Source organism: Nelumbo lutea, chromosome 5 (assembly GCF_056320005.1).
Source record: "Nelumbo lutea isolate HS-2025 chromosome 5, American lotus-T2T, whole genome shotgun sequence".
Classification (NCBI taxonomy): Eukaryota; Viridiplantae; Streptophyta; class Magnoliopsida; order Proteales; family Nelumbonaceae; genus Nelumbo; species Nelumbo lutea.
The window spans coordinates 57,810,921-57,825,026 of NC_142688.1; the positions used below are offsets into that span (position 1 = coordinate 57,810,921).

General features: G+C 38.0%; 1 protein-coding gene across 4 annotated transcripts; it reads right to left on the reverse strand.

The window, feature by feature from the left end:
- Positions 1-253: 253 nt before the first annotated feature.
- Positions 254-5,608, reverse strand: LOC148852597 (transcription factor TCP8-like). 4 transcript variants are annotated; one of them, XM_088946335.1, is made up of 2 exons: positions 3,600-5,598; positions 254-862 (listed from the first exon to the last, which is right to left on the reverse strand). In XM_088946335.1, the coding sequence occupies exon 1, from the start codon at positions 5,203-5,205 to the stop codon at positions 3,610-3,612; it is 1,596 nt and encodes a 531-aa protein (XP_088802461.1). In that variant the 5' UTR covers positions 5,206-5,598; the 3' UTR covers positions 254-862; positions 3,600-3,609. The 4 variants fall into 4 exon arrangements, with proteins under 4 accessions (XP_088802461.1, XP_088802458.1, XP_088802457.1 ...); XM_088946332.1 differs by lacking the exon at positions 254-862 and adding an exon at positions 3,384-3,433 and having other exon boundaries at positions 3,600-5,608; XM_088946331.1 differs by lacking the exon at positions 254-862 and adding an exon at positions 3,384-3,469 and having other exon boundaries at positions 3,600-5,608.
- Positions 5,609-14,106: the final 8,498 nt, after the last annotated feature.

Here is a 14,106-nt window from a genome sequence, read left to right on the forward strand (position 1 = left end):
GGATTGGCTAAACTTTTCTATTCGCTTTTGCCAAGTGTTTAATTTCCTAAACTCAATGGTTGAGGTCAATTAATTTAATTTTAACATAATTCTATTTGCCGCACTTGAGTTTATTGTAATAATTTAATTTTTTAATCAAAAGTTAAGTTAAATTCATACTTTTCAATCTTAACCCAATCCAAAATTCAAGCAAAATGAGCAATCCTATCCAACCTGACTTTATCGATTTGATCCGGTTCAAATATTGGTTCAATCAAATTAAACTTATCCAACCCATAATAAGATTGACCACCGGTCCAATCATTAAAGCAACGCAACAGCATTTACAGGAAAAGGAACAGGAGGGAGAAAGAATCTTATCCTCTTCAGCTGGTGACATGAAAAGATATTTCAAAAGACAAAAAAGTGGAAAAAAAATAGCACTCTGCCCCACGTGCGAGCACGTGTACGGCCACGATTGATTGTACTGCCACTCACCACGTGGGAAAGCCGAAATCCAGCAGTGCCCCCCCTCCTTCGTTCGTTTTCTCTTCCTCTCTCTGAGGCGGGAAACAAGGGCAAAAAAATAATAAAATAAAAATATTATAATTTGACTTGGGACCTAAATTCTTCATTCCTTCCGGCGTGGCCCACACAACCAATAAAAATGAAACACGTTTCACACTGCAAACTGGGAACCAGACGATGAGAGAAAAGCGCGTGTGAATGCGAGGAGCAGATAAAGCCAGAGGAAGAATTAAAAGTAATAAAACAAAAGTATTAACTATTAGCTCCGTGATCCTGGAGGTGGCGCAGCTGCAGCATCCTGACCGTTCATCTCTGGCTCCTGGCAGGAGCCCGTTGCCTCGTCTCATGTCGTTTCCTGAAAGAGAAAGAACATTAAAAAGGAACAGAAAGGTCAAAATGACAAAACTCTCCCTTTTTGGCCCCGAGAATTACGGAACGCCACGGAAATCGAAAACTGCCAGAATCAAATGACGAAAATGACCCTCCACGTTGCAGACTTGCAGTCCAACTCCAACTCCGTATCCCTTATTTGTTTTCTCCTTTTTCTTAAATAATACGGGAAGCAAATTTACGAATTTACCCCCCGAATATGTCATCGTAAGTAATTAATAAAAAGAATAAAAGAAAAAGATCCCAATCCAACGGCTTGTAAATATATGTCAGTCACAATGGATTTATACGAGAACGGCGGTTTTAGTAACAGCTGTACGAATTTGCCATGTCAGACTCTACCACATGTGACAAGCTGGAGGCCAGAGGCCAGAAGCCCAAGACCACATGGCCCCAATAGAGGGTGGAACCCCCAACTGGTCCAACTAATTTTTATTTAATTTAAAAAGATTTAAAATTGAAAGCTAGTGGCGGTGCAAAGAAAGGTCCAATGGATGGTGGGGCATATAGAATTAGGGCACCAGACATGTGGCCCGGACAGTTTGTGTTGGGCCATTAGAAAGAGACCCATCTAAACAACCATTTTTCTTTTCTGGGTGGTTCTAGGGCTAGCCTGGTCCAGAGAATCATTGTTGGGGCCCAGCCCCTAATCTGAGCTGCTCAATTCATGCATTCAGATTCGAATCTGCCTCTTTTGTGTGGCCTAGCTGCTATGTTCTGGCCCTAAACCTAGAGGGCTTAGGTTTCTTGGTCGGCGACTTGGGCCTCCCCCAAAGGGGTCAATTTAATGTAGGGCCCACAGCGTGTGGGGTATTAAGTTTGACATTAGATTGGAATCCACTTAACAATTAAAACCCATGGCCCACCTGTGCTGTCATGTCCCAGTGAACCAATCCACTACTGAAAAGATCCTCTCATAGGTGGGGCCCTTATTAAATCATAGCCCTTTATGAACAGCTGCCCTAATTTAGCATCTCTGCAAGGACATAACTGCCCATTTACCATGATGAATTGTGATCACAAAATTGTCACGATCAGGGGTAATTTAGTCATTTAATTATTTAAAATATTATTTTTTCTTTTTATATTTTATTATTTTTTAATGGAGAGAGATACTGCACACGGATACGAAAGGAAACTGGTAAAAACAGTTGGTCCATTCTCATAGAAACCGCCACGTGTCGAAAAAACAGAGGGTTTGTCTAAGAATCATACAAAGTGGTGGTCCTCAGCCATTTCCCAAAATAATTAACGAGGAAATGATTAAATATTAAAAATGTAAAGTCATCTTTTTTTGACTGCACAAGTCAAACGAGTCAAATAAATAAATATATTCACCCAGGAAATAGCAACTCAGGGGTCAACTCAACTGATTTACAGCACGACTCAGCGAGTCACAACTCGAAAACTCGTGTCCTGCAACAGTTTGTCATCTCCAATGCAATCAGGGAGGTGGGAATCAGATATCTTAGTCAGAAGAAACAACACAAAGACGTGGTAATCAGGGTCTTGCACTTTTAAAGTTTAAAACTTCAAAGGACAAGTATGTTTTTCTAAATTTGGAAAGGAGAGAGACACAGCAAACGCCAGATTCCTTTTGCTTTGGTTGTATGTTTTCTTCCTTCCTTCTCTCTTTCCTCTCAGACATTGAAACAGCCAACCAGGAGCAAACCCTAATCCATTAAACAATGAATATAATATTTTGGAGAAATAACGGCCTTCAAAAGCAATCAATACAGGGTGTGTTGCCGCTGGCTCTTCCTGCTCCATTGCAATGATGCAGTGTGGAGGAACATCGTTTAAGTGAGTTTTGTTTATGGGTTTCCTTTCAGCCTTTCAGGTAGAACAGATTTGCATGAAGAATGAAATCAAACATGCCCAACAAAAATGGGTTTTTATTTCTTTATTTGGATAAACGAAGCAAGATAGAATTATAGTTTGAAGCAGAAGAAGAAGGATATATGTTAATATCAAGCTCTGCAGACACTAGGATAAGTGTGTTGAGGTTTTGAAGACCACAAGAACAAACAGCTATATAGAATAGCCAAATTAAGTAGACCCAACTTTCTGCTCAGGGATTCAAACAGTGACATGGGAAAAAAATATGAAAAGCAACCTAGTTAGAGGAAGATCAGAGGAGGTTGTTTCATGAGAAGGGAAGACAGAAATCAGAAAGGAAGAACAAGAAAAAATCTAGCAGATATGAAATATGAAACGAAAAGAAAAGAAAGAAAAGAGGAGCTACTGGGTTTTTTGTTGTTGTTTTCTCTTTCCCATACAAACAAAGAATTATTACTACACGAACAAATATCTATACAAATGTCTATCTCTATGTCTATCTGTTCTCCATTGGTCCCTTTGGACCAAACATATAAGATTTCAAACTCACATCAAATCTATGAGGGGAAAACCAAAAAACCCAAGAGAAAAAATTAAATTAAAAAAAGCATAAGGAGATGTTGGAAACTGGGGAATGGAATGTCTGCTTGGATCATCGACTGGATTTAAAGCACTCAACTCAATTCAAACCGAACTCCTGCATCTCAACAACAAAACCAACAATCTTGATTGCCTGCTATGAAAGAGAAAAAAAAGGAAATGGAGGAGAGAGAGAGAGGGAGTGAGAAGGAGATGACTGTTAAAAACCTCATGATCAACAGTCAAGATATTGGAGAGAAGAAGATAGGAGCGAGAGCAACTACCTTGGGTTTATTATTGAGAACTGTTTGGGTTTTCATCTCCACTGTCAGTCCCTTGAGGTTGTTGGGGATGGACTTGTTGGTGATGATCCATTGACTGATGCTGCTCTGAGTTCATACTCAGCCCACCACCTCCTCTATTGTAGGCATTAAGAGCTGCTAACATGCCCAGGTTAGTCTCGGAGACACCAAGGCCGAGATGCTGAGAAGCGCCGGCAGCTGAAGGTTGTTGCAATAGCATTGACCCAAGCGGGAGCGCACCCACTCGTCCGCCCTGGAATTCTATCCCACCGGAAAGGTTAATTCTAGGCATGAAATGTAGAGGCGCTTGGAGGGTGTTCCCGCTTGCAGTCGGTATTGTTGTTGCCCGATACTGTCCTCCCGCTGCAGGGAAAGTCCACAGCGAGGGTTCTGAAGGCCCAGGGCCAGCACCAGCCGCGGCAACCCCTGTTGGGACGGTAGAGCCGGCTGTAACAGGTAGCATCCAGAATGCACCGCCGGCGCTACTTGGTGCCGGTGCCATTGCCCACATTGCCGTTGCAGGCATCATGTTTGAAGGCCGAATTAGGCCAGCTGCAGCTGCTGCTGCAGCAGATGCAACGCTCCCACCACCGGGTTCTCCAGTTCTCAAGGGTTTACTAGCTGAAGGAGAAGAGGCATCACCGGCTTCCTGCTGCGGTTGTGATTCTTCCTTGAAGAGATCTTCTCTGAAGCGTTTCCTCGAATAGTTATCACCAGCGTCTCCACCTGAGCCACCGCCGGCACCACTACCACCACCAGGCAATGCTTCTCCAATCTGATCTGCAGTCAAAAGATGGGAATGATGCGGATGGTGGAACCCTAGCATAGCAGTATGCGAGATCCCCGAGTCACCACCACCGAGCAGCCTCCGAGCGGGTTCACCCGACTCGTCATAGTGATGAGGGTGGTGGGCAAGTGCTAAAGCACCATGAAAAGAATGAGGAGCAGACTTCGACGCCGGGGCGGAAAGGCTCGAGCCGCTGCTCCGAAGAGACACGTTGAGGGTCGAGAAATTGGCAGGGATAGTACCGGTTCCTGTAGCAGCAATTATCGCAGGCTCCGCTTGCTGAAGCAACCACTCGATGGTCTCACCGTCCGACTTGTGACCCAATTCTCTCGTCAACTGAAAAACCCTAGCCGCGCAAGTCGCCGGCATACGGATGCGCCGCCCTCGACCGTCGACCTTCGTGTGCCTATCTTTGGACGACCGTTTCGTCGTGGTCGTCGTCGTCGTCGCAATTGTCAGTTGTTGCTGCTGCTTCTTGGAAGGATCCACGAGCTGCCCAGATCGAGAAGCGTCGGACTTGGTGGAGATAGCGAGAGAAGCATCCACTAGTTGGGGCGGAGTGGTGGTAGTACTGGTAGTACTAGTAGAGTTAGGCGAGCTTCCACCACCAGCTCCACCTCCTCCACTCCCAGCTCCAGCTTGGATAGAGATGGAGCCCATGAATGGGCCTGGACCGGGGCCGGGGCCGGGACCTGGTCCTGATCGGCTCTCGAAAGGGACTAGTTGCAAAGGAGAAGACTGTTGTTGTTGCTGCTGCTGCTGCTGTTGTTTACTGCCTTGAGACTGAGTTGTTGATTCCATCTCTCGCCTTCCTCAACAATTCTTCCTTGTGAACGCAGTTCTTCTTTTGCCCTCTTTCTGCCTTTGGCTGATTATTCTCCCCATCTCCCCATCTCATTATCTATCTGCCTTTTCTTCGAGAGAGAAAGGGAGAGAGCTACAAGGCTACAGAAGCTTTGGATTAATGAGCTGTTTTGGATTTTGGTCTGGACACGTGCAGGTGAGGAGCTAACTAGGTGTTCTTCTTGCTTCTGATTGATTGACTATTGTCTCTCCCCATCTCTCTCAGAGAGAGGAGAGAGAAACCAACTGGGTTTGGAGAGAGAGAGAGAGGAAAGTGTGAAGGTGGAGGTGGGTGAGGAGAGATGAAAGGGGGGGCGTAGGTTTACAAGCTACAAAGCTTTTTCTTTTCTGCTGTTTGTTTATTTTTCTTTTATTTCTGGGGTTGTTTTAATTTTTAGGTCCAACTGGTGGGGACTGGGAAAGTAGCAGTAGCCCACTCGTGGGGCCTCGTAAGGAATGTTAAATGGACTTTGATAAAACCAGGAAAAGAAAGAAAGGCAAAAAAGAAAAAGACTGAAAATTTAACCACTGAACAAGTCTTCTTACAGTTTTGCTTCTCTTTCCACCTTTTATCTCTTTTCCTCTTCTCTCTCTCTCTCACAGGTCTCTTTCCCTCTTGTTGATAATGATGATGACGCTAATCAAGTCCAACCACCTCCCTCCCTCTCTCTCTATCTCTCCTCTCTCCTTCTCCCTCTTTCTTCTTTCTCATCTCTCATTCATTGTGTGCAGTAGGATAGCAAAAGGAGACATCAGGTTTGCAGTTGAGGACAAAACAAAGTGCAGAAAACAAGCCCTTAATGTAGCTGTGCTTGTGCTGATCAATAATATAATGTTCTTGTGCTTCTGGGTATAATTCAAACTTATAAAATTCACCACCTACAGTCTACAGTACCACTTCTCTCTACTCCTTGCTTTTACAAAACCTCCTCTTTCCTTTCTTTCATGTAACTATTAACTCTCTCTCTCTCATCCTCTTACCTCCGAAACCCTAATAAAACTCTTTATATATAGAGAGAGAAAGAGAGAGATGTTTGTTGAGGGTGAGAACTGAGAATGGCTATGGTAAATTTGGAGCTGGAAGGAGTTAAAGGCGACACCCAGATAGCACAGATAAGCGTCAGATAAGCATCTAATGCAGGAGGACAGCTCATCCCAACACAAACCTATCTTACTATTCTTTTTCCTTTTCTTTTATAATTTAAAACAATAAAGAACAGTTCAATACTCATCAGCCAGTCAACTCCACCTTGCCCCACTTTCTCTCTCCATAGTTTTCTAGCAAATTAATACTAAAAAAAAGCCTCAATCAATTCAAAATCCCCCCCAATCCCAACCTACATCTTCTTCATCTCTATCCCCTGAATATATTATTTAAAAAAAAAAGGTGGTTTTGGCCAATTCCCACCACCTCCTCCAGCCTCCAGCCATAACTGACCTCTCCCCCGAGTCACCGCCGAGTCACCTACCCTCCTCCTCTTGCCATATCCGCCACTGCTGAAGTTTCAACACGTCCAAGTTCCAATATTTTGCATTATTATTCCTGTTAATTTTATTTGAAATTCACTGCTGTGTGCTGTCTGCTGGCCAAAGACAGTACAATTACTGTTCTTGCATCAGTCTCTTTGTTGGGTTCTCCATATTGGGATTCTTTGATAAAGACTCCTCCCATGCCCTTTTCCTCTTCAATCCCATCTCAACCAACAAAATTAATCAATTCTCAAATCCACCCACAAAAGAGAAAACAAAACTCTGAATTACCCATTAAAAAACCTTACCAATGATTCAACTTTGGTTCTCACCTCTGTCCCCATTTACTTTCCTTTCACTTTCTCCCTCTTCTCATCATTCTCTCTTTTTTTTTTTTCTTTTTTTCTTGATACTTAATAATAATAATAAAGGCTGCAATGAACCGGTCTTTACTGAAATCCTAGTTTCAGTCCTCTTAAACACAGAGAGAAAGAAGAGGAGAGAGATAGGAGAGAGAGAGTAAAAAATGTAGGGAAACAAAAGAAGAAAAAGTACTGAGAGGTGGGTGTCGTTTCTTTCTTACATGTACGTTGAAGGCATTATTTATGACTACAGTTTTAACAGGTTAGAAATGGAAAGTTATTGGGCAGCTCCTCCAATTTATGGCGGGAAGGGAGAGTGTACGGGTTGAATGGGGTTGGGGGTAAATAGGGTCAGGGGGAGGGTCAAAAATGGTAAACGAAAGGACGTCAGGTGGAAGTGGTGGAGAGTCTAGTGCTGGTGGTGGTGGGGTGAGGTAATGATTACGGGGAATTTAGTATCAGTTTTAGCACGCACATGCCAATCACGTGCTGCCCTGCTGCACAGATTTGGTAAGTTTGGAATTTGGATTACAGCGGGAAAAAAAAAAAACAAAACGAGAACTTCTCGCCTCTCGGACTCAAATTCCACTGATCTGCCCTCCCTTATCTTATTTGTGATTTTTACTATTTGGGGAAAGGATTTCCTGGACGGATCGTGTAGATTAGCACAGTGTTATGCAGCAATCCCTTCTTTTAGCCACGTGGAGGGACGATGTATGCAGCCTGGACTCTTAGGCCATGTAAGAGATGAGTTTGAATTGCCGCGTGTATGATTCTGTCCACGTCAGCTCTATGCCCCACCCACATTGAAATGAAGTATCAAAAAATCTTGATTCAACAATGGACCCCACGTGAGTGACCGGAGGATTTGTCTTTTATCTCGTTTGATTGGCATTTACTTGAAGCCCGTAGCCCACTTTGGTTTATGTCACATATGTGGAGGTTCCAATTCTACTATTTGTTTGCATGGTTTTCAAAATCCGACCAGACCGGACGGTCGGACCTGTTTTGCTTTACCCTAAAATCAGTTTTGGTCAAAAACCATTGATTTGGTCAGTGAATTACTGATTCGAACAGTTGAATTATTGAACCATCGATTTGAACATCAGTTTTTTGTTGTTTTTTATTTTTTTATTTTTTAAGTTAGGACAAATTATCTATTCGAACTGGACAATCGAACTGTTTGACCAAGGAATTGGTCCCTAGAATGGTTCCCTGTCTCGTTCAGTTTTAAAAACCTTGGTTTGCTTTACCAAATACAATTCTGATAAAATAATTCTGATGGTTTTTGGTTCTCTAGCCGTTTATTTGAAAAACGGTGTCAAGTTGTCGTCATGTAAGTATTGGGAGAAATATCATTATTTGGTAAGACTGTTTATTAAATAAATATTTTCTTGGTTTGTGTGAGAGCTAGGGGTGGCCACGAGCCAAGCTTTTCACGAGCTACTCAAGCTTAGCTCGTGAAAAGCTCAACTCGGCTTGGTTTCAATCAAGCTTTGAGCTGAGCTCAAGACCAATTTACAAGTTCGTTTATTAATCAAGCCAAGCTTGAATAGCTACATACATACATACATACATACATACATATAATAATAATAATAATAATAATAATAATAATAATAATAATAATAATAATTTATAGAAAATAATATATAATAAAAATATTATAGATATAATGTTTTTGTTTTTATTTATAATAATAACTAATTATTATAATTCTTAATTTTTTAAATATCAAATAAAAATATTTTTATATATAATAATTTTTTTTTATAAAACATTTTTCTCAAATCGAGCTTGAGCCAAGCCGAACTCAACCTTACAAGCTTTTGACTCGAGTTGAGCTCGAGCCTCGTACTATTTGGCAAACCGAACTCGAATAGCTAGCTATTCGGCTCGGCTTGCCTCAAATCCACCCCTAGTGAGAGCTAAATGTGGGAGAGAAGCATCATTTTTTATGTTTCCCCCAATACCCAATTGTTTATTTACTGTTGTGCTTATGTGAATGGTGTCTAACCGTCACACAACACTAAATAAAAAAGTACAAAACATTTATGACCCATCTTCTCGATTTTTAAGATAAAAAGGTACAAAATGGTTATTAAAATATATGTATCAGTTGTTTGAACTAATGGCTGTTGTAAGATTTGGATCGGACCAGATGGTTGGGTCGCAAAAATTGAGAACCATTCATCTTTTCAAGTCCTCATTAAGGCTGAAAGAAAAGAAGGGAAGGGAAAACAAAGAAAGGAAAAATTTTTCTATTCCTCTTCTTTTCCTTCTCCCTCCCTTCCTTTCCTTTCTTTTCTCTTTCTTTCTTTTCTTTTAAAACCCAATACAGCTTAAATGATGGTTTTCACAAGTTGAATGGGGTAACCATCTAGCTAACTGCTAAAACCGTGACCCATGAGCATTCCAGCTTTTAGCCTGGTCCAAGCCTTACAACATTAGGAATATAGTGTAGTGTTTTCAAATTTCAACCCATGGTCAAACCAATTAGTCAATCAACCATCTAGGTCTTACTACCAAACAGCTTTCAGTGGGTTAGTAGTCAAATGTTAATTTTATTTTTCTGATTTTATTTTTAGCCATTTTCATTGTTAATAAAATAATTTTCATTTATCGAGCTCATTTTTGTCTCACATGATGAACAATACATATTATACTAGCCACACACCCAATTATTTTATAAATCTTTTTCTTATTTTTCTCTATTTTTATATATTTATTATTTCACCTGATCATTGGGTCATTGCTCAAATATTAGTTTTCTTTTTCTTCTTTTATTTTTAGCCATTTTCATCATTAATAAAATAATTCTTATTTATCAAACTTAATTTTATCTAACATAATAAATATATACTACTAAAAAATATATATTTTTTTTATAATATTTTTTTTCTTTTATTCTTGTAATTTTATTATTTAATTATGGCATCATGAATTAATCTGAGACAACTAAACATTAATTTTTCAATTGAATATTATAAATCGGTTATTAAAAACACTGACACAGAGAATTGATATTATCTTCTTCTTATTCATGATCGCCATCATGAGGGGATCAGATAAATGTTAAAGGTAAAAAACCATTATCCCATATCGGTCCAAGCTATATCCAGGGTCTTGGGACTTGGGAGGGTTGGACTGAACAAGACTCTAACCTACAGCTTTTTTTTAACTTTTTTTTTTTCTCTCTCTCTCTTTCTTTCAAAATGCCACTCCCAAAGTTAACTCATGCTCTCACGTTATTGTCAGCCCCTCATAATGTACCATTGCACCAAGCAATGAGCCATAAGCAGTTAACTTAAAAGTAGAAAAGGTAAAAATCTTCAATGCATGGATAAAACATGGGATTGACCAAGTTATTTGATATAAAGGCAAGGTTGGTCAGTTTTTGTGTGGCAGATTACACTCAGTCAACAATTTAATAAGTCCATGTAAAGTGTAAGCTTGTCCTTTCAGAGTACTCAAGAATTCAAGAATTTGAACCCCTACATATATAAATTCTAAAATACCAAATTTTTATTAGCATAATCATCTCCCTTCATATAGTATATATGGAAATAAATGTTTGTTGTGCTTTCTATCTTTTCTTCTGTAAATAACAAAAGCAATTATGGAGCATTTATTTATTGATAGTTTCTTTCCTACCCACGACGACTTTACTCACATAAGATCGCGGTCATGGATGGAAAACATCTCATGCTCTTACATGTTATTATGTATGGGGAGATGTTCCCGATCCTCAGAGGTAGTATTTTGTGGATAGGTATGGGTAGAGTTCTTGTGGGTAGGAGATCCAGAGTCAGGAAAATCAGAGAATGGGTAATGGGCAGATTTTAAATTTCCAAAATAAATTTTTCTTTGAACTCTCCTATTTTTTGTTGTTATAGTTACTAGAAGTCTAGAACAGGTTAGATTAATGCTATTTTACCTATTATAGTATACCAAAACAAACCATGCACTGTATCATTTAAGGTATAAAAAATCTTTCATAGTTATATGATTGATCACTCTTCATGAATTTGGGGCACTACCTTGGTTTTTTTATATACCTTATTGGCTATTCTAATATTATTTTATATTTATTGGCATTACAGAACTTATTGGTCATACTATAGAATTTACTAAAACTAAATAGGAGTAGAGATCTTATTGTTGATAAACCATTACTAATAATAATAGAATTAATTTTCTTGTATTTAAATCTTATAAGATCACTCCAATGTGATAAGTTATGAATATAAAGTATGGGTCATTACCCAATGTTTGGACTCATCAATAAATTACACCCAGCAATAGTACTATATTACTACTTACATATGTTTGTACTGTCTTATAATTTATTATTATTTTTATTTTAATTTAGCAATGTTGTTATCTTTGTTTGATTAATTTTTACCTCTTATGGCTTTGACCACTTTTCTCAGTCTGAGAAATCAGAACTCTCAAAAAGGTTTATCATATTTTCTCTTCCTTCACTCTTTACATTAAAAAAGAGGAAACCCCTTTTTAATTTTCTATATCATCTCAAACCTTTTATATTTATTCTTTATGGATGATTATTAAGAATATACAAGATAAAGCACGACACAATAAGCAAGCACCTTCCCACTTGTCATGCCATGTCATGTCTTGCTTTGTATAGTTTGCATGTGTGCTTTATGATATTGTATTTTATTTCATTTTCTACATCTATAATGTCCTAATTGTTGGATTTTTTCACAAGAGACAGACTTTTAATCCATTATTTTGTTTATTTTTTTATCAATACAAGAAACTTTATTGTTTTCTTATGGACATACATGCGAGATTATTTTGACAAAGCCTCTTCTTTAAAGAGATATTGTCTAAGTCCTAGTGGGAATTTTTAATATTTAAAGGTAGGACTTATTTTTATTCTCCTGCTAATCTATTTATATAAACCCAATGTATACAACGGTTGCTTCAATTAAGGTTAGCAAGTGGACAACTCCATAGTGCAGCACTTCTACTCTAAAAATCAATCACCTTTTACATTTTAAACCAATGGATGTGTCCAAGAGAGACAATACAATTTAAGTTCATAAACTTCTATGCCATACTTCAACCAAATCTTAACATTGGTGCCACTATTTATGATTATAGTATTGATGGTGAATGGAGTCATGGTTATGATCAAAAATTTTGATGATAACGATGCATATGGCACTGAACAGAATGGAATATGGTGAAACAGAATTCATGTAACCAATCCCATAGAGGCTGCACAAAGCTTAGATGATGATTATGATGATCATGATATAAGCAAAAAGGTTTTCTATTTTATTGTCATGCACACATACTACATCTTATCTTATTCATTTTTCAAGCTTTATGTTTCTTTTGAAGTTGAAAGGGAATTTTTTTTATCAAAGTAGTGAATGTTAGAGCATTCTATTTGTTTTATTATGTAATTTTCACATCTTACTTTATCCTTTAATTAATTGATATTTGTCATTCTTTGTGAGGAAAATTCCAAATAGTGCTTTGTTTTCACTTGGGCTATGTTTGGTTTAAAGGAAAAAGTAGGGAAAGGAAGTGAAACCTTTACAAACCTTGTATGGGTTTCTCTGCCTTTCCTTCCCTTTCCCTACTTTTTCCTTCAAACCAAACACAGCCTTAGAGGATGTTCCACAACAAGAATGATATTGTTTTTGCTTGCCCTGGAAAATTTCCTAATCAGCAAAACAATAAAATTGAAACACATTTGTTTTGTGAAGCAAAAACAAGTTTGGCTGTGTTTTTATGTGTCAAAATAATGGTTTTTAAAATAAAATAAAATTTTGGATAAAGATATTATATTATTTAGGAAGCATGATATTAAATCACTAGATCAAAACATGTTCTTTAAACCAGAAATTCAAGAATATGTTTTTCGGTTCAGCTTTTGGAACAAAAAACGTATATAACATGTTTTTCTGTTAAACAAAAACAATTATTTGTTTTGAAACTAGACTATTTTGAATCTTTTGATTTGCTTTCAGAACTCACAAGAGAAATAATTCACATTAGGCTGTGTTTGGTTTGAAAGAAAAGGTAGGGTATGTAAGGAAAAGATAGGTAAACCTGTACAAATCTTGTATAAATTTCCCTACCTTTTCTTTTAAACCAAACACACCCTTAGAGAACCCGCCTCCCTCCCCCCCTAAAGTGTCTTTTCTTTAAGCTTGTTTCTTATTAGGTTTTTGTTTAGTAAAATTTCCTTGTTGATTACGTGTAAAAGATTAAAAATTAGATGAAATTCTGATAATTAAAACTAATTTTAAAGCACCTATTAATATTTTACATGGTTTTTAAAACCGAACCGGTCCGGGGTCCTGTTACCGGTTCGAATGTCCGACTGTTCGACCTGAACAACCGGCCCGTTCTGACAAAAAAAATAAAAAAGAAATTTAAATTGGAAAACAGTCAAAACCATTCGAATGATTAACCGGCCAATTCAGCGGTTTGCTGACCAAAATCAACGATTTTGGAGGAAAACAAAACTGATTAAGTGACCGGTTCCCGATTTTTTTGGTCCGACCATCCGGTCTGGTCCAGTTTTGAAAATAGTGATATTTTAGGTGCTTACAAGTACATTCACTTGTATAGGCACAATATGTTGGGAGAATGACAAAAATATTAAGGACGAATTCTTTCATCTACTTTAAACCATGGTCTCTGAATTCCTCTTTTTTTCTCTCATATTTCTCATCTTTATTCTTTCATTGCTTTGACATATATATGGTAGGTTAGGTCAGTCCTGAAATATGAAAAATATTGGGCGGAATAGTTTGACAAAATTTTTTAGTTTTAGGCATTTATTTCACAAAAAAAAAGGATGTAGTATTAAAATAACAAAAAACAATAATGTAGATATTCTAAATTAATATAATAGTTTAAATTTATTGAAAAAATCAGCTACGTTCCAAAATTTCAAACTAAAATCATCATAAACCAATCATCCAAATATGACTGAAGCTTCCAAAATTTAAAATCTTGATTTGCAATATTTAATTTTTAT